The following is a 20,481-nucleotide window of genomic DNA, read 5'->3' on the forward strand; positions in this document are numbered from 1 at the left end:
GCAAACACTTTTAGAGATGATGGAGGTGAATGCTAAGTTAATATATATTATCCGTCTTGCAGGCGACTCAACAGTAGTTTAATTTATTCATATACACGGATCAGCCGCAACATTATGACCACTGACAGAAGAAGTAAATAACAGTGACGATCTTGTGACATTACATGTTCTGATAGGAACTTTTGGACCAGACATTCATTCATGTGGATGTTACTTAGACATGTACCCTCACCCCATAGCAATGACACCCAGCAGAATGAAACCTGACACAGATACATACACAAAAATGGTTTAGGAACAACTCAAAAACATGAAGAACAGCGCAAGGTGTTGACCTGGCCTCTAAATTCACTAGATCCCAAACTAAGTATCTATGGGATGATCCATAGATGCCCCTCCCCTCAACTCAGAGACCTCAACTAACAATATTCTGTTACAGACACCACAGAACTCCCTCAGATAAACATGATCATTCTCTGATGAGTCACAGCTGTCACAAGGAACCTCTACACAATAATAGGAGGTGGTCATAATGTTATGTCTGATGGGTACATAGTTTTTGCCGTAATTTCATTATATGACTGAGGAAATTGTTGATTTTCCCAACAGCCTTTGTTTCATTATGCCTTTGCATTTCCAGAGTTAATTTACCTGGTCATTAGTACGCTAAACTGTTAGCCAAGATGGCTTCTAGTCGATAAAGAAAGTAACTGAAAGTCCTTATTGATTGCATCCATATATAGGATAACACAACCCTGAGCTTCTACTTGATGCAATGAAATAATGTTATTTGATAAAAATTTAGTATAAATTGAAATAAAAAATAGTCCTAAAACTAGTCCAAAGGATAACACGATGGCAGGATATTGTTAAAATTGCACTTGCCACTTATTAAGCAAATTCCATTGACCTAAATAATGTGGAGTGAACGTGGCTGCTTACCCTACAGGTTTATAATCCTGTTAGCTAAGAACCAGCTGTAAGAAATGTAGCTCATAAAACATTGATTGAATCAGTGGAATGGAATCGAATCAATGGACAAAGTACAACATGTGTTAGTGAGTAATGTACAGAATATATAAAAGATACAGAGGTGCCCAAGTCAGGGCAGAAGACAGAACCCCCAGCACCATTTAAAATGACAATGTCCTGTGCCCATGCTCTGGGACTGGTGTGAGTTGATGCTTGGCCGATGGCCATTTTTTTTTTTTGCCCTTTTTATCTCTCAGTCTTCGCCCTGCACTCTCCTCTCTGCCAGATTTCTCCCCATCTTCTTTCCTTGTTATTTCCTGCAGGTCTTTTGCTCTGAGGCTCATTTTCTTGCAAAGCTTTCCAACCCTCCCTCCCTCTCTCTGTTCTTGCAGCCGCCTGGTGCAGTGTGAACAGGGACTGAGCATGAAGATATTCAACTACACGCCAAGACTCCTGGACACTCCCCTCCCTCCAACTTTAAAAAAAAAAAAAAACAAAACTCCCCTTTCCCTGCATTTCACCCGCTCTCACTCCCCCCTCCACCCACATCCCTCAACTCTTTTTGTAAGTACATGTTTACATAGTGCAAATGAATGGTGTCAACTGCAGTGAAAATTGAACAGTGCATTTTACACATTTGAGATTACTAAAACATGTTTGCATCTCACTATGGTAGTTTGCTGGTACTGGATTTTGAATTATTTCATGTTTCAAGTAGCTTTGAGCCACTGTACGGTGGAGATTGTTCATGTAGCAAGGACCCCGAGGTTGAGTTTTTCATGTAGCAGTTTTTTGTTTTTTTTTGAGTAGTCCATTTGAAGATAGCTTTTTGTCTCCCCACCACAGACATTAGGGTAGAAAGCGTAGCTGTCATTTCATAGTAGCTGCCTCCTCCACATAAGTGAAAGTAACGCGGGACTTTTTGTTTCGGTCTGACCGCATTGCTCCCCCATCGGCCGTTCTGGACTCACACTGACATGCTGTGTAAACAAGGACTCTCGGCAAACTTAGATGTCAGATTAGCTTTCAATCTCAGGAAAACAGAAATATAAGTCTCTGACAGGTAGCTAGTGGAGAGAGCTGACAGGAGTTTGGAGGAAAAATACCATGGAGGCCTTGCAAGAAATGATATGGAATAACATGTGCAGGGCCATGAAACACCAAGCCAACGGTCGGGCGACTGGGCCAAAGGTGAGCGTTTGAGGCTCTAGTTTTTGCCATATTCCTCCTCCAACCATTAGCACTAGTCTGACACCTGTTAGTAGCATTTCGGCCAGCTGAGCAGGAAGCCCATCCAGGGGAGAGATTCCTCTTCGTAGCCTCTTAGTTAACTGTAACTCTAACAGTTTCCCTTTTCTGGTAACAGATGCTCATGCCGCTTGTTGGTTTGAGAATTAATAATTCAGACTGTAAATGCTAGTAGGCTGTTGTCTTTACTAGGTTTTCAAGCGTAACTTTTTTTTGGTCCAGATATGGGCAACCAGATGTGACGCCACCATCAGCCTTCATTGTCACCAATTCTCAGATGTGGGTTTGGGTGCGTCTCAGCCCTAGGATTATCTGTATCAGCAATTATCTTAAATTACTCTTGTATAGCCACAAATCTAGCCCCATTTTGCAAACCTGCATTTGGGAAATAGATTTTTTGAAAGAGGCTGAACAAAGAATGGAGGCTCTTTTAAGATGTGGTTCATAATACAATTAAATTTTTGTTCAATTTAGTGTTGCTCATGTGCATGTTAACAAAAAAAAAAGAGCCAGAGGGAACGTTTTGCTATCAGAGAGGCAGGGTTGCATTTGTAACTTTGCAAATTTAGTAAGACATCAGGGCCCATGGTATTTCATCTCTTTCTGACTCACTCTACTCAGTTATTTCAGCTTCATCTCGAGTTATCATTGCTTCAAATACATTTAGTGCGAGTACAATGGCTGTTGCGGGAGCAATGTCTATAGATGGGTTAAGTTTTTCATGAGCGACAGAGTCCCCAAACCCAAATCTCTAAGCACCAAAACGAGATGGTGATGTAACCTGGTAAAGACCAGCAAATAGACCTGTGCATGTAGATGCTGAAACATATTTCAAGTTATATTTCCTCATGTAGCTTTTTTTTTTTTTTTAAGTTTGGGGTTAAGAGTCAAGTCCCTGAGGATCAGGGTCATTTAACACCTTGAGGTGAACAGACGTTTTGCTGTCAATGGATAATTTCTTGACTTAAACAAGTCTGCTACATTGATATGGAAGAAGTAGAAGGATACGGGCAGCACCTCACTGTTCTCCATGCAGCTAAACATGGTTTAATTTTTGCCTTCTGTTTGTGTAGTCCTTGTCTGAACTGGCGATGGGTAGCTTATATTAGCCGTGTGAGTCTAGTAGAGATTGTACATATGAAAAAAAAAAAAATACAATAATGTTGTTCTATTACGATTATATTTGTATTTGACATCTTTTAGTGCTATAGTGCAATTTCTTCCTCAGTGATAGTGGCAGTAGCTTTTATAGGGTGCTGCAGCTTCTCTTGACAGTTAGTTTGAATCAGAATCGCTACCATCGGAGACAGATACACCAATGTGAATGACGCTGAATATAAAGCCTTAAACATCACCACATGATCGAGGAGGTTTTAAGTGGTTTCAAGAGAATTTTTCTTTTTCTGTTGTAAAATCTCAGTAAGTAGGGAATTACATTCACTTGATATCACTGGAAGAAAAAAAAATAAATCAACCTCGACATGGAAATAATAATTCACTAGCATATAGTAGCGCATAGATCAACCACCTCAGCATCAATACCACATGATCTTATATGCCACACACACACACACAAAAACTTTCACTTTAAATTGTAAGCCAGGATGGATTTGATAGGTCAGACCATTCTCACACAACTCTGATGCGCTTCAGTCTTCACCTCCTGAGCAAAGTTTACATGCAAGCCTTAGCTTCTTTACACAAACTTATACCTATAACTAGACGGAAACCTCTAATATACTCAACTAAAGCTCACATAAAAGCAACGATCCGACCACAAATTGGCGGCTAAGGTAAAAATCTACGGAGCCCAGTACATGTACTTGGATACATGGAAAACCAGCTAACAGTGTTTAACACAATCAGTCGAGGGATTGTCAGATTTTTTGCCATGTTTTAGTGCGTTTACATGGAAACGACCAATTAAATAATTTGGGTGGGCTTTATAAGTAAGATTAGTTTGCAGCTCAATGGCTCCAGAATTTCAAATTGCATCAATTGAAATATGGCCTATAATAAAATCCAAAAATAACATGTTAACAATCTCCTATTCTGATAAGGATCAAGTCTGAATACGCCAGTCTACTGCTCCAATAATAAAAAAAAATGCCCCTTGTGACCACCTCAAATCTAGCATAAGTCCTGGATAGACACGGGTTGGAATAAACCTTTCATAATCCGTTAAGTACAACAAAAATATTAGCTACTAATAACCATGTAAACACTTGCTCCAATTGTTTCCATCTAGTTGGAATAAATCCAGTCTTAGTGGGCACGTTTGCCTCCCTCCAGAAGGAACAGAAATATGGAGGTAGTAAAACAACCAGCTGTGCAAACAAGCTCCATCTTGGTCTCCTGAATGAGTTTTAGTCTGTTTTCTGTTTCTTCTTCTGCTATTTTTTTAACAGACATCAAGCAGAACTACTTTGGCATGTCCAAAAACATATTGTGATCAATGTTTGGGAGCATGTAGACATTTTAATTTGGAGTACAAAATGATTTAACTCAGCTTGAAGAAATGTCGTCCATGTAAACGCAGCCAATTCTTGGCAATTTATCAGACCCCAGTTTGGTCCAAATCTGGTCCATTTCCACTGCTATGAACTGGGAGTCGGCACCCCCTCACCAACACGGACGGCCCATCACTGTAAAACAATCAGACTCGGAAAGCACAATGTAAAAATGAGTGAATATAGAGACTTAAGTGTATTAGAGGTTATTGATGAGTGTTTAGACATATATAGTATTACTGTTTACCTGGTTGAAGACTTGTCGACGAATCACTCCTCCTGTTCAAAAGGTGCCATCTTGCCATCCACCTCACTGTCTATTTTCTCTCTCTTTTTAATCTGTGATTGACAGCCAGTCTGTCGTCTGCCAGTACTGTGGTAGCAGTGAGTGGGGATCCAGCTACACTGATACTCGCGTCAGTCTAGCACCTTTTACCTTCACCGTCTTAGAGCGCTGGGCTGCACCAAGCAGGGCAGGACTGTGTAAAAGACTTCAGTATTGTCACATTTACAGTAACAAATGCAGGTTTGTAGGACAGGCATGCAAAGGCAGCGCTGCTTTAGCTGCGAAATCTCTTCAATTATCTGCGATAAAGAGCTTTCATATGTAGGCCCCTGCATCGTCATTGTTTCATGCAGTTTTTCTGTAGAGGGAATACAGTAGCAAGAAATGTAGCAACACTGAGGTTAGCAGCTAGCTGGATATGAAAGATGCAGGATTTAAAGAACTATTTCTGGAAGCAAGAAATAAATTGAAGGTGTTGTTAGATGTTACGCGTGACGCATCTAGCTTAGCTGTGGTTTAGAACAGCTAGCTAATAAACTGAATTGCCGTGTCAGACTTCGTCAAGCTTCAGCTGAACCACCGCTAGCCTCCAGCTAATTTGTAAAACCTACAGTGCTGCTTTGAAGAATGCAACCTCCCGCGGGGACTGATTTTGACATTAAATCACAAAAAGAAGCAACATTAATGAAAGTGTTACGAGATTAAGTCCTCGGTCTGCAGGTGGTGCTTCTAACAAACATTAACGTCCCAGAGAGCGAAACTTTCCTTTGCCTGTATTATCACCAGTGACCAACAGGAGTCCTAAAGCTACTTTTGTTAATATCCCCTAACTATTTTTCATTCGAACCAAATTACACGGTAAATCTAAATTATTGCAGCTGCTATAACATTGTATTCTGACAGATTATAGGTCAAAGTAGAACTAGATTTATGCTTCTGTTTCCAACAAAAGAGTCTGTGTTGTAGATTGTACTTCATTACACCTCTAAATCCTTAATCAGCATCTAGTTTCTCTGTGTACAAAGTGGCTCATATTAGAGTTGGAGCTACTTTCAAATCACTACAATGTAAATCTGGCTTAATGCAGCTCCACATTTACTCCTCCACCAGACACGGTGACCTGTAGAGGAACCTATGTCTGGTATCAACATGGGTTCTGCATCTGGATAAGGTGAAAACGAAATCCAAGGTGTGAGTGGAGGCAGTAAAGCTTTCAAAAACATCAAGCCCACAAAAGGGAAAGGTCAGCTAACGCCTGAGTCCTGGTGTAAGTGCAGCGAGTCCAAGTAACATCATCCGGAGACAGATCACAGCGAGTGTAATCAGGGTCAATGGGATTTCTGCAGGATTCGGCTATGAGACGACATCACTGAACTCCACACAAACTCAACCTTAAAAACCGGAGCTAATCTAACGACACAAACCTGAATGTAAACCTTTCATCTCCACATGGCAACTTTAAAAATAAAATATATATATTATCAAACTACTAGTCATTGAAGAAGGAGCTGCTGTATCCTCAGTAGAAACATTAAGCCATATTGCATGGATCCGTGTTTACGAGACTTGCTGATAGCCATAGCTTTACAGTACGCCAGAGCCCAGCTGAGTGCAGCCCACACGCTCTAAACAGACGGTTTCTCCTGTCGTGTACATCGCGCCCAGCTCGGTTGGGTTGTGCATTATGAGTTAGTCAGAGATGCCAATACTGTTTCCTGTTGATACATTCCTGAATGTCCCTCAGACTGTGCAGCCTGTTCTTTTTCTATCCTCCTACCCCCCCCCTCAGTGCAACCTGTGCTTTCGCCATAAAACGGAAGAGTTAAGCCACTTGAAATGTACTGGATTGTTTCCCTGGCAACGTGATGAAAAAGGTTCGGGTGCGCAGTGTGGTCGGGCCTCCCTGTAGGTATCCTCTGTAGTAGCTGTAGTAGAGAAGCTGGTGAACAGGAAGTCACCAGGTTTACCTCGTTCATGTCACACGACACCAAGCCAATCAGGAATTTGCCAAACCGACCGACCGACGTCAAGGCCGTTAACTCTTCCTTTCTATGGCTGTGTTCTTTTCTATCCTTCAACTGAGTGCATGTCAACTGAATGTCCAGTAACTTCTTTGCTGTAGTATTAGGCCATGCTACTCTTCAATGGGTTTTGTGCATTTCTTACCTTTTTTCTTTTCTAGTATTCCTAATGAAGCAAACAGAGACTAAAATCTATTATATAAATAAAATATATATATATTAAAAAAAAAAGATCTAATACTAGAAAAATGGCATATGAGAATGAACATTCACTTTTATGGCAATGTTTAACGAAATATTAATTCTTAATGTATGTTTCAGTAAAAACTGCTTTCTCTTCTTGAGTGTAGAGACTTATTGCAGGGATGCAAGTATTAATATTTGGTCTTTAAGAATATCTTGTTGAAATTCTAGATGATGTAGAGTGATGCAATTCAATAAAAGTACAAAACTGGAGACTGTGCTGTGTGGATTTGATATTGAATGCTGCTCGTTACTTCCTGGTGAAAGGTATTGGCAGAACTCTTCAGTCTGCATGTGCTCAAAAATTCATTTCTGACTCCTTCTGCTCGAGGGATACATGGGTTTTTATTTTCAAATACAACATTTTGAACCAGAAGGGTTGGATTAAGGATTTACTTCACTGTTTAAAAAAAAAAAAAAAGTACTAGACATCATCCAGGTTAATCTGAGTTAAATTCCTCCATTACAGTTGAGTTTTAGGTTGTTAATAGACTAATAGTCATGTGAGATTTAAGTGAGCACCATCTACAGACGCTCCACATGAAAACATCAACTCTCCACCAGTCATTTAAAACTGAAGGAGAAACCTGAATGAAATGTCCCACAACAGATAAAAAAAAAAAAAAACACTATGCTAATTTGTGCAAGAGAGGGAACGTCTCCTTTCTACATCAATAAATGTTTATTGTTCCCAGTTTGCTTGTAGTGGAAGAGCAGCTGATGACAAAACACATAAAAAATAAAAACGAGTGTTGTTCTACTTCTATTTTTGGCCTTCAGCATTGATTTGTGCAAAATTATCTAACTAATATAATATTGGGTTTTCATGTCGTGTCAACAAAGCCCTTCACTTCTTATCCATTAATGAGAAATGCTTTTTATTTTTTCATCAATGAGCGACTTGACAGGAAGTCATCCAGCTATTTGCAATACACTTTGCCAGAAACCTGCTACTTTACTCACACTATTCTTAAAGCTGTATGACCTACACTATATAATTAAGCAGGTAAATCTCTATATTTCACAAGATAGAAGAGTTTTGAATCTGTTTTCTGTGTCGATATTAAATATAAACCAACTGTAGAGAAGGAGATTAGCCTACAGAGCCTAAGAGTAACCGATGTAGCAACGAATCTCTAGCGATATCTGGAAAGCAAATTGTAAAACATTTCTGATGCTCCAGATAAAATAAATAAAAGGATTAAAGGCTAACAATGTTGGTAGTCAACCTTGGGGACAGACATGGACGACTGTTGGTGCAACAATCCCTCACAAGACAGTGATGAAATAAGGAAACACACAGAGGCCTGTAAGTCTGTGCACATGGAAATCGCTTGTGTGCAATTGTTTTTATGTCCTGAAGGAGCAGACGAATGTTTTGCATTGTAGCTTTAAAAGTTAAACCGTAAAATCCATGAATAATTTGTGACTTCTGGCTGCAGCTCAAACAGACGCACACTTAACAAAATAATTCATACAAAAAATTATTTTATTTATCTTCTTTCTAAACCCAATTCTAACGGTTTTACATCTTTACTACTTTTATCTTTTCCACATACACAGCGGATGATCTATTTACAAGCAAATATACACAAACATCAAATCATCCTCCCCATCCGCCTCGTCTGGTGCCCTCAAGCAACTCCGTCTTTTCATGGCTCCACTGGTGAATATTCCCAGCCAGACCTTCCTCAACACAACCCCACGGTATAAATAAAAGGAATAATAATAAAAAACGGCTCTGCTAATAAAAAACAGAGCCGAACATGTTTGTAACACCCTGCCCACTGTCGGCTCAAAGCTCTTCCCACATGCATAAATAAATGGAGAAAATACCTGAGGATTTCGTTCAGATGTCAGCACGGTGGGAGGAAGAGCTCACGGTGCCACTAGGAGTGATTAGGTAACGTACCTCGAGGAGGGAGGAAGGGCTACTAGGTTTAGTAGTGGTGAGAGCCATGAAGTCTGAAGGAGCGTCTGGTTTGTTTTGGGTCATTGTCCATCGTTAAAGAGCCACAACTTATTGTGAGCTCTGTAGAGAGCTTGAGAGTTCAGATGTGGCCACAGTCGTCTTCCACGAAAACACCCGGATCATCGAGGTCAGATCCTCCCGAGGAGCTGCATGATGGCGATGGTGGTACTCTGGCCGAAGATGAAGGCTCCGCAGATCAGAGTCACCACCCCCCAAACCGTGAGGACGACTCTGAGGAGGGTACAGTACGAGAGGTGAGGAGGTGATGTGCACATACACCAATCAGCCACAACATTAAAACCACTGACAGGAGACATGTCTAACACTGAGAGTCACAGTTCAATTTTCTGGTGGGAAACTTTTGGACCTGGCATTCATGTGGATGTTACTAACACGTAGCACCCACCGAGACTAGACCAAGCCCCCCCCACCCCACAGCCATCCCAAGCAGGATGCAGACTGGCACAGACATGCACACACAAAATTCTCCAAATTCACTAGATCCCAAACTGATCAAGAGGCTCCTCCCCTCAACTCATAGCACCCAAAGCCCCCCCACTAACAACTTCTGTTACCAGACACCACAGAACACCCTCAGAAGGACGAAGTCTATTCACTGATGAGTCGCAGCCCTTTTAAAGGCACAAGGGAGACCTACACAATATCAGGAAGGTGGTCATAATGTTATGCCTGATCGGTGTTTGTGTTAAATTTAGTTCTGAAACTTTTAAACTCGAGTTAAATGCTGAAGAGTATGTCTCCACTGTGGAGCTGTTCAAGTATAATGATCTACTTGCCAGTACAGTCAAAAGCTAATATTGGTTTAATTTCTGCTCAGTTTAACAAATAAAGCCATTTACACGACAGAGATTTTCTCACTGCAACAATACGTAGAGCTAATGGGATGCAATTAAATCACCATTTTATACTTGTTAACAAAAAAAAAAAACAATATAACATAAAAAGCAACATATTGTGAATTCAGCTGCATAAAAACAGGACGTAGGAGGAGAGCGACAACTTTTTGACTTGTCTCTAATCGTGCATTTAATGGCGCTAATGATGGAGCACAGCTGTAGATGATTATTGCTGATTCTACCAGACGACGTCTCTGACATGAGATGATGATTTAGTCAGCTGAGTTATCAGTCTCGGATGCAAAGGGAGTCGGGAAGAAGAGATTTTCTTGATAAAATGCTTCACTTGACCCAGAGCCCCTCTCAGGAATGCAAATCCTCCCACCAGCTGTTTAGTCCAGCTACATTCACTCTTAGTCTCCATCACCCAGACATGTGTTTACATCCAATTAACATTTAAATGGAGCTTCTCCTCACCTGGTCTTGCAGGACACTGGCTCTGACTGCATGGCAAACACCAAACAGAGTCCTGTAGAAACACAAACGCAGGCTTTAAGCGGGAGGGGGCAACATTTGACAGGATTGTGCATTAATGGATCAGAGTCGTACCTGGGAAGATGAAGATGAAGAAGGCGCTGATCCCTCCGATGACACTGATGACTTTGCTGATGTCTGGGACGAACACGGCGATGAGCAGCGTCACCGTTATCCACAGGACCGTCAGCGTGTAGCGGCTGCGGCTCTCGAACCCGTGCGTCACCACGCCGACGCGTTGCCGCCGCCAGCTCAGTAGCGGGTCCTGGATCACTGATCTGATGAGTCCACACGGGTTTGATAGAGGGACACAGGAAAGACACAAGATCAGCTCTCAAATACACAACGCAGTGAGAGGAAGGATTATTTGCTGATCACTTTAGACGTTTCATTGCTCTAAACGTGACGAAGGCCACGTCTCTGACCTGCCCAGCAACAGGATGATGGGATAGATGGTGATGATGGAGACTCCAAACAGAAGCCTGGCAATGAGCATCAGCATGTCGTCGCCGGTGTACGACATCAGAATGTCGGCCTTCACGTGTTTTCCAAATGTCAGGTACCCATAAACCCCTGCAGCAAAGACAGAAGAGTCACCGACATCTGCACCGCATCAGCGGCCGAATGATTCTGACAAGAAATTAGATTATTTTATCTTATTTATTCCTCCAAAATCACCCTGCAACTGAGCCTCTATTTAAGCCTTCTTTTAATGTTAATATACTTATTCCAAGTAGTCAACTAAACCTTGAACACAACCTTCTCATCCTCAGCTGCTGCCTGGACCAGTGGAAAGATAATAAAGTTGGTTCTCAAGTCCAGAACCGCCGTGTTTGCAGTTATTTTATCTTTTTTTTTTTCTTCTCTGGGCCATTATCTCAAGACTAAGCGTTAATTATTTTTGTTATCGTGGTACCAAAGCTTGTTTCCTCGTGACAGTGGGCTAATTTAACTCCTTATCTGGAGAAAACAAAAGGCAGATTCACTGAGATAACTTTGAGGACAACTTTTAATTCAGTCTTCTACGTCACTGCTTTGACTGGTGGATGTGTAACTGAACAGTTGAAACCCTAAAGGGCACCAGACGGTGAAGTTTAATGTTGTGAAAGGGATCATTTTGATGTTTCCAGTTTCCACTGGTTTAGGTGAAGGTCAAAGATTTGAAGGCAACACGTTAACAGAAAGGACACAAAACCTTTTCCCATGGGTTAAATAAAGCCTGTAATGTAGTACATTAAAACCACCACAGTGGCCTTTACTCACGGACTTGCAGAATTTCAAATGAGTCACAAGAAAACGTAAAACCAAAACAAACCAAATGAGCCTGGAAGAGTATTTTCTAAAACGACTGCACTCAGTCTGGACAAACTTGGATCCACTTCTCTTTCAGGCTCATGTGGTTTTGGCTTTAGCTCCGATTAAAACTAACTTACATGTGTCTGTGTTACTGATAACTGAGACTTTTGGTGCTTTTGTTTTAGAAATATGGGAAAAAAGGCCAAAATGTTTAAACAAATGAAAGAATCTAAAGGGTAAAATAAACCTTTAGCTCTATATAACTGATGTGCTGTAACCAGGGAGGAGTGAGGTGGTCTGACCTGTGAGGGAGTAAATGATGAGGCAGAAGATCATGGACACCACAGAGATGAGGACCCAGTGGGAGAGCCTCTGGTTCTCCATGCTGCTGTAGATGGCGATCGACGCCTCGTGACACTAGAACAAACACACAAGTCAGACTGGAGGTCGTGTTAAACCAGCTGCAGGCTGGATTTCTCCCCTCTGTGTTTGGAGCTCACTGTGCAGAGCTGAGGATCCAGAGGCCTTTTTATTATCTCTGTGATGAACTGAATTAAATGGAGGGCGGCGGGCTCCGAGTGGCACAATGGGGGCCGAGTTACACCATCACAGATTTCAGGATACAGACTCTTGTCCCCACTTGATCCCAGCTGCCGTCGCTCGGTTTTAAATCCGCTTCCTTCCCTCTGCTCCTCTCAGGATCTCATCAGCTCTCCTTTCAACCCCTCGCTCTGCAATCACTCTCCCTGAGGGAGCGCGCCTGAATGTGTTTGTGTGTGAGAGGACATGCATCAATCTTTTCCCCGTCCCCCCAACCTCCCTCCTTTTATTAAATCCGACCCTCAGTCTTTGGGGGTTACCTTGGCAACTTGGGCAGTAGCACACCCGTCCGTCCTGCTTTGGATTGACGGAGTGATCTTTTTCCACGCACTTCTAACCCCGCTATTAAATATGAAAAGCTGGCTCTGTGGCGCTCCCGCGGAGCTCAGTGAGAGCCAGCCTGCTGACCTTTACAGTTAAACACACTCTCCTGAGAAAGCCTTAAAGACTACCGAGAAACTCACCCTTCAATATCTGCCTTTACACGGAAATACTCTTAAAACTCCACAGAACCGTTTTCTCTCCTCCATCACTCAGTTCTGCTGCCCCTTTAAAGCGCTGGAGCTTCACTACAGCCGACAGGTAGGAGTCTGATCCAGCTAATCTAGCCCTTGCAGTTCCATACATGTCTGTCCAATGTGTCTCACAATAGCCGGACTAACATTTGGCTCTGATTCAGTCACCAGTCCTGAGCTTCATCCTGCCTCTGCCTGCACAGCATCCTCCTCTAGTATCAGCTCCAGCAGCTGCTGGTGAATTTTTAAGTTTTCCCTTTGATACTCGATCAAACGTCGCATGTATCTGATGCTTTGCCACAGCTCTGCCGACTCATGCGCCGCCCCGGTAGGTAAATGGTTAATGGTTAATGTGCGTAGCTTGGACGGTTCCCGCAAACTCTCTGGTCCAAGACTCCAAAAGCAGCAGCAAATTTTAACCTTGTTTCAAAGAATTCGGTTTAAGAAAATGCAGATTAAAACTTTTCTTTCTCTCCACTGATGTAATCCGATTCCCAAATAATCTTATCATCTATAATATACATCATAAATAAAATCTGCTGACATGAATGTGTTTACATGCCCCAAAACATTTAACTCTATAGAACGTTTCTGACAGTGGTTCTGCTGCTGTGAAGTGATTTATTGACACCGGATTCATCCAACAGGGAGAGAAATGACGATTCCAACGTTGCTGTTTATTACTTCCTGCTTCATTTATCTTCTTAAACGCTTGTTTAGACAACTGATTGGAAACTCATCTCATCCTCTGACATGGAACAAACATTCTGTAAGAATGGATTTATTCCAACCAGTAAATCAGGTTTTTTACATGGATATTAATTGTGGATATTTTCCATTTTAAACCGATCACCAAAGGTTCAGAGAGAAACGTTTGTTTCCATTTCACATCTCAGGAGCTTCAGTGGAGACGTTGTTTCACCACATCTGTTTCATTTTGTCCTATTTAGCTTAAAATTTTCTGCCATTCAACCTGTTTATTTTAATTATTGGTCATTTATGGAAATGGAAATAACTACACATTAAACTTCATTAAACTCCACATCTTTGGAGGAAGAATACATCAGAGTTGGACAACTACTGTCTGAACTGGCAGGTTTAGCTTCCTTTATGGTTACTTGGCTACAGTTTTATTTTTTTTTTTGCTTATTTTGACTATAAAAAAAGGTCACAAAATGTCCTGCAAGTTTTTTTCTAGAATACCTTTACAATTTACTGCACATTTTGTCTTAAACAGGACACAATTACTGTAACCAACACATTCAGTTTTAAAGGGTTAATTATTATCATTCTGCTTCCATTTACAACCAGTCATTACTGAATAGTTTTCCTGCTGAAGCATACATACACACATAAATACATGTTGTACATATAGAGTTCTTCCCCCACATATAGCGTCACTGTCCTGTCACCAGCCTCCATGACAACAGCGTGATGCTGTTGCTATGGTTAACCAAGTCTCAAACTGTTGCACTCACCTGGAAACCAAAGCAGATGGTCGGGATGACACTGAACATGGAGGCCCAGGAGCTGATCCTGCACAGATGAGAAATAAAACGCTATTAGGGCGCAACTGACGATGTATTTATGGAGACTTTACGATAAGTCAGTCAAAAGGAGCACGGCTGACGAGAGCCGAGATTAGTGGGTGATCCAGATGAGCGGCTGAAGAGACACACAAAAGGTTCAAGGAGAGGACATCGTCCTGGTGGCCTGGATTCATAACAGATTTATGAGTCCGCTCGTGAAAACCTTATTTCCTGGAAGAGACCTGAAAACGACGACCTGCTCTTGTGATTAAGTTTATTTATGACACAGAAGAGACAACCTCAGAGATAAAACTTCACTTAAAACAGAACACACAAACCTGGTTTAACCAACTTCTCCACCTACAAATCTTTTCAAGTGCAAAGTTTGTCTGGAAACGCTCCGTTGGGAGCTGATTATGCTACAGCAAAGATGTGCCAATCAAAATCAAATCATTTGGGAAGTTTTTCCACCGATACGCATCATCTGACCATCCGCTGTGGAGGACGAGCCAAACACACGCGAATGGATTTTCTTTTTTTCTCATGATGAAATCAAAATGCTGTGGTAGCAGACTCAAACCCTGGTAAGAGTTGAGTCTGGATACGTCACACTACTCCACCCTAACTACGCTTTGATGATAGATAACACAACTAGAGTCAGTCATGCAGACATTAAACACAGACGGCAGAGGAAATGTTGACAGTAAAACAAATTCAGATAAATAAAAAGTTTTATTTTTATTAGTTTAAAACAAGTCTCCAGTTCTGGTTTCTGGCTTCATATACTTCTATCCATCTTACAACTGCATCTTATATATCACTATATACTGTACATAATATCTATATTACCACATGTCTTTATTGTGTGTATATATATATATATATTTTTTTCATACACTGCATCTCACTTTTACTTTATTTTTGACCCTTTTTCTGACTGTAATTCCTCCTGTCTGTGTGTAATGATGCTACTTCATACCGAATTTCCCACGGGACAAATAAAGTATTTATCCGTCTGTCCATCCATCCATCCAGCCATCTTCCGTAATAACCTGCAGCTAGTTGCTTTTTCACCATTAGTTTGAACACAGACCCCAGAAAACAGATTTAACCACAGTCCCTACGCTCCTGATGGACCAATTCATCTGGAGAGCAGTTTTTTTTTTGCCTCCAGCGGCTACTGAGAGCAGTGGACCAAAGAGAGCACTTGGAGCCACAGACCCCATCACTTATACATACCCACTGCTGTAGAGCGGGGCGCTGCGAACCAGAACAGAAGGCATGGTGTGGTATTTGATGATGATGGCGGTGGTCAGGTAGGTCGCAGCCAGAGTGCCCAGGACGCTGTGAGTGGACGGAGACAGAACACCTGCTTCGTTACACGGACACTTGGGGGAGGTTGAGTGAAACAGATGAGGGGGTTACTTGGAGTGGACCGTGAGGGTCAGAGCACTCAATTAAGGGGGGTGTGTGGGGGTCACCAGAGCTGGTCGTTTATCCATGTGCAGACAGAAAAACTTTCAATCAAACGGGAAGTTTAGAACCTTCATGGAGGGTTTAGTGGCACAGGAAGAGACAGCGATGTGGCAACAAGAGATCATTAAATGTTGATTGAATTCAATAAATTGTAGATATAAAGACTCACGATGTAGAACAGGAGAGAACCAAGATGAACTAACCTCAACTTTGGTACCAAGTTGAAATAATCTTCTGACAACTGGAGCTACTAGTCGTGCTCATAGTAGGTGAACCATGATTGAGTGGAGGTGTTGACCCCTTTTCTTTTCAAATATTGATTGATGACGGCAGGAACGACTAGCGCTGCTGCTCCTTCCCCTTTTTAACCCGTATTGATAATGTTCTGTATTGTATTTCATTTTTAGGATGCCCTTTACCACCTGGCTGGGGACGACAGCTGGAAATTAGCTTCATTAGCGAAAAACTGCCCCATTTACTGACACTTTGATTAATAGGAACTGTCCACGTCACAATAAAAAAAAAAAATTTAACAATTATACGACAGAGCTCCCAAAGATTTGTCATATTTCCACAAAATTTCACCTCTAGTTTAACATCCCCCATATGTCTCTGTCATCATACTTTTTAATTTCAATCAGCTTTTAGGTAAAGATATTGCTCTCAGAGTTGTGGCCTTTGTCACGTTCTGTTTTCACATTCTCGTGCAAGATTTGTTGTGCAAAACCAAGAAATGCATGCATGATGCTAGGAAATGGAGTGTATTTTATAAACTGATCCAAGGATTTTATGAATCAGATTAATTTGAGTTGAAAACCCTGCTTTATTTTAAAAAACCCAGCCACATACGGAACAACAACAATGTCGTTTTTAAGGAAATTAATTCGGCAATAAGGATACTAACCAATATGCTAAGTAGTAGTAAAGGTTTCGAAGTGCTACCTGATGTATTTCTGAATGCTGATCTCTTTAGGGATGGACAGCGGCAGGATGAGGAAGACGCAGAGCAGCACCAGGGCGAAGCGCTGGTCCGTGTAGAAGTGGTACGGCATATCTGACTTCGGCAAACCGGTGACCAGCTCATACAAAGAGTCACACACTGGCAAACATGACCAAAAAAAATATACAGAAAAAATGTCAAAAGTAAAGGAAAAAGCAGAGAAATTCTTCGTTATCGTCGTTTCTGGGTTTAGGCATTAAAACTGAGGCAACACTGCCACCCTGAGGTAACACTTGGAATTACAAGAGCTTTAATGGATCGTAGATTAAAGAACTCGATCATTAAAAATCAAACTGAAAAGTAAAAATGTTCCAAGCTCACACTTCTCTAACTGGTCGTCCACTATGACCAGGAAGGCCACAGAGATCATGAAGAGGTTGAAGACGAAGCAGATCTCGCACAGCTGGCCGATGGCCGGCCCGCACACCTCCTTCACCACCGCCTGGTAGGTGCACTGACCGCTGATGGACGAGGAGTAGCCCAGGATGATCAGGCCGCTCACCAGGAACACCAGGGAGATCTGGGCACATGGAGAGAGGCAGGAGGCGTTTGTTTCTCCGTTTCACATATTCCTGCTCAGGCCTTTCACATCTTTGTTGTCGCTCCTTGTTTTAATGCATTGGTTTTGAAGGATAACACAAGTGACACTAATACAATTACTGAATGCCTGGGTGGAAGCATGTCATTTAGTGCTTTGAGAACAAACTGGATCGCGGTGAAAAAATGACAGCAAGAAATGAAAGGGAAAATTTATAAAAGGTCTGTAAAACAAACAGGAAACACATGAATCACATTTTCATTATGTGACTCCAGCGCACAAATGTGTCTTCACAAGATCCAACGAGGCTAAATTTAGCAAAACGTAATGTCCTGTTATGGTCGATTACAACACGTCCATGAATTTAACAGCGACTGTGGGGAAAAAAAATCACTTTGAAAGGAGCAAACTCAGACACTATAAACGTATGTGACACAGCTCTGTATTCACAATCAGTGCAGTTTAGAGAAAACTTTAAAGCATAAACATGACAAACCGACGTCAAAGAGCTACAAACAACAACAAACCGACTGCACAACACACCACAAGCAGCTGGTACATACATTTATCAAAATATTAAATATACTACTGAAAAAGAGTGCACTATAATATAAATGCCAGGCTCTTAACTGCACCTTTAAAAAGGTTCTAGTATTCACTGTTCAATGTGATAAATTAAAGCTTCATCAACATAAACTGAACATTAAAAACAGTCATATGGGAGGATTTGGTGCAGGATTGTTATATTAGACTATATATATATATATATATATATATACACACACATATATTAGTTATATTGACAGTCCTGACATTATTAAAAAGAACTTGTTTCCACTAGTGTAGCTTATGTTTTGGCAAGTGAGTGTAAGTTCAATGTGAAAGAATTTGCACATAATGACAAAAAAAAAGTGCTTAAGGCTTACAAGTAGCTTAGTAGTAGTTCACCATCTTGGCTCTAATAAATCTACTTCCACCTTTGTCACAACCAAAACAGAACTTAGTAAAACAAAATACTGGAAGTAGATGTGATTGTTGTTAACAGCTAAAGGAATGCTAAAGTTGCATGAGTGAAAGTGTCGTGCATCTTTTTTTGGCCCCTAGCGGTCGAGAATGTATCAACGCAGCTTTAAATGAAATCTAAAATGTCTTAACAATTCTGCCTTAGGCGTTTAAGTGGACAGAACCTTAGCTCCAAGTGTGAGGATGCCCATACGGATATTAAATCTAAAAACATTTTATGCCTCATTCCGTCTAAGGTCTACAGACAACTGCAGCAGGAAAGAGAAATTATTCAGAGAGGAAAAGAGCAGAGAGAGAAGTGTAATGGATGCTCTCTTGTCTTCACTGCTGGGTGATTTATCCAAAAAAAAAAAAAGTAAGAAAAGAGGGCAGCCGGTGTTAATGAGCAAGAGAAGAAGATGTGATTTATGTTTTCTACCAAACTCTTGGACTGTAAATGATGTGAACCTCAGACACTGGAGAATAAAAAAAAAGCTGTTCAGTACTGCCGCGGTGTAAGTAACAGACTATGAGCGGAAAAGAAGAGAGAAGTAGAAGAGAAGTCCTGGTATCGTGGCCTCTCCTGCCAGGTGGAACAGATCATCTCCTCCTTAATTGATCTCAGAGGAGCACAGCTGTTCTCTGATGAGACGCTTATCCTCAGCAATAACCTTTAAATAAACACTTACCAATAAATGTTAAAAAGTTGGTTTAAAAATGAAGTTTCGGCTCAAGTCCAGCAACTCATGGAGGCTTCATCTTTTTTTAAAAAAGTAAATAAGTGCTCACCAGCTCCACGGAGATGGCGCTGCGGATTCCCCCGGCTCTCTCGAAGGCCCAGGGGAAGTTCAGGAGCCCTGCGCCCAGCGCGGATTTCAGCATGATGAAAATGGCCCCCAGGGAACCGAGCCGAGGCCCGACGTCCAGCTGGGGTTTGGCTGAGGCTGAAGTCAGCAGGCTGATGCTCTCTCTGGCCAACTCCTCCATGCTTCAGCCGGCGGTGAACTCAAAGCGGGACGCAGCGGCTCTTGCGCGCACACGAGCCGGTGAGGTTTGGTCTGCAGCTCCCTGGGTCCCCGCGGCGCTGCGCTCTGAGGCCCGCAGGTGAGGAGGAGGAGGGAGGAAGGAGGAGGGAGGAAGGGAGGGGTGTGTCTGATGAGAGAGTAAAGTGCTGCAGAACTGCTGATGCCTTCAGGTGCTGCTCGGAGACAACACTTTTAGTCTTAGTTTAAGTCTTTAATCCAGTGTGTACGCCATATTTTTTATTTAAATTTATTTTGATAATGGCAATTTCCTGTTTTGGTTTTAGTTCGTATTGTAAAAAACAACTTAACCCTGCCATCGTCTTTGGGGTCAATTTGACCCCATTCAATGTTTAATGTCTCTAATTAACATATTTATTTATTTATAGCTTCATATTTAATGAATTTTCCGATTCTGGATATATAAATGTGGGGTGGGGTATGAATTGCTGGGGTCCAATTGAAACCCATGAAAAAAGGTGTTTGGAAAAATTAAAGGTAATAAGAGGGTTAGGAAGAAATATTTAGTAAAAAAATAAATAAATAAAAAAAAGTTACAAATTAAACAATACATGTTGTATTACCTCTTCATCTTCAAGTTCCTCAGTAATTCCAGGAACTAATTGTAAAATAAAAAATAAAATGCGACAAACAACAATTAGTTGATGAATCAATAGGCAATAAAAAAAAATTAGAAAACTATTAGCATCCATTATAATGGATAAATAATAATTTTTCCAATGTATTTTAAAGCTAAAATCTCTTAAATAAGGGAATTAGATGCTTTTCTTTATCAAACATAATATTGAACTGAATATACATTAGATGCACTAGACTAGATGGCTATTTCCCACTGTTTT

At 41.3% G+C, this 20,481-nt stretch overlaps 2 protein-coding genes across 3 annotated transcripts in view; one reads left to right on the top strand and one right to left on the bottom strand.

The window, feature by feature from the left end:
* The window catches only part of necab2 (N-terminal EF-hand calcium binding protein 2), a 129,466-nt gene extending 121,973 nt beyond the window's left edge, over positions 1 to 7,493 (top strand). For both annotated transcript variants that reach the window (XM_047596425.1, XM_047596426.1), the window contains one exon: positions 1,365 to 7,493. In XM_047596425.1, the coding sequence (XP_047452381.1) occupies positions 1,365 to 1,393 (29 nt within the window). In that variant the 3' untranslated portion in view covers positions 1,394 to 7,493. The remainder of the gene's footprint in view (positions 1 to 1,364) is intronic.
* Positions 7,494 to 8,751: 1,258 nt separating this feature from the next.
* Positions 8,752 to 19,731, bottom strand: slc38a8a (solute carrier family 38 member 8a). Its single transcript, XM_047596666.1, has 10 exons — positions 19,389 to 19,731; positions 17,381 to 17,579; positions 17,002 to 17,158; positions 15,823 to 15,927; positions 14,533 to 14,590; positions 12,242 to 12,356; positions 11,069 to 11,216; positions 10,719 to 10,921; positions 10,587 to 10,638; positions 8,752 to 9,483 (listed from the first exon to the last, which is right to left on the bottom strand). Exons 1-10 carry the CDS (start codon positions 19,584 to 19,586, stop codon positions 9,381 to 9,383), a joined length of 1,338 nt encoding a protein of 445 aa, XP_047452622.1. The 5' UTR covers positions 19,587 to 19,731; the 3' UTR covers positions 8,752 to 9,380.
* Between the last annotated feature and the right edge of the window lie 750 nt (positions 19,732 to 20,481).

The sequence above is a fragment of the Mugil cephalus genome, chromosome 10 (genome assembly GCF_022458985.1).
Source record: "Mugil cephalus isolate CIBA_MC_2020 chromosome 10, CIBA_Mcephalus_1.1, whole genome shotgun sequence".
NCBI classification, from domain to species: Eukaryota; Metazoa; Chordata; class Actinopteri; order Mugiliformes; family Mugilidae; genus Mugil; species Mugil cephalus.

What these genes read in the sequence shown, in the direction of transcription:
- slc38a8a (XM_047596666.1), bottom strand. Translation starts at nt 19,586, where the DNA reads ATGGAGGAGTTGGCCAGAGAGAGCATCAGCCTGCTGACTTCAGCCTCA. An exon ending in GCCCCGCTCTACAGCAGTGG is followed by an intron (nt 14,591 to 15,822) that starts GTATGTATAAGT and finishes TCATCTGTGCAG; the next exon opens with GATCAGCTCCTGGGCCTCCA. An exon ending in CATCATTTACTCCCTCACAG is followed by an intron (nt 11,217 to 12,241) that starts GTCAGACCACCT and finishes TCTTTGCTGCAG; the next exon opens with GGGTTTATGGGTACCTGACA.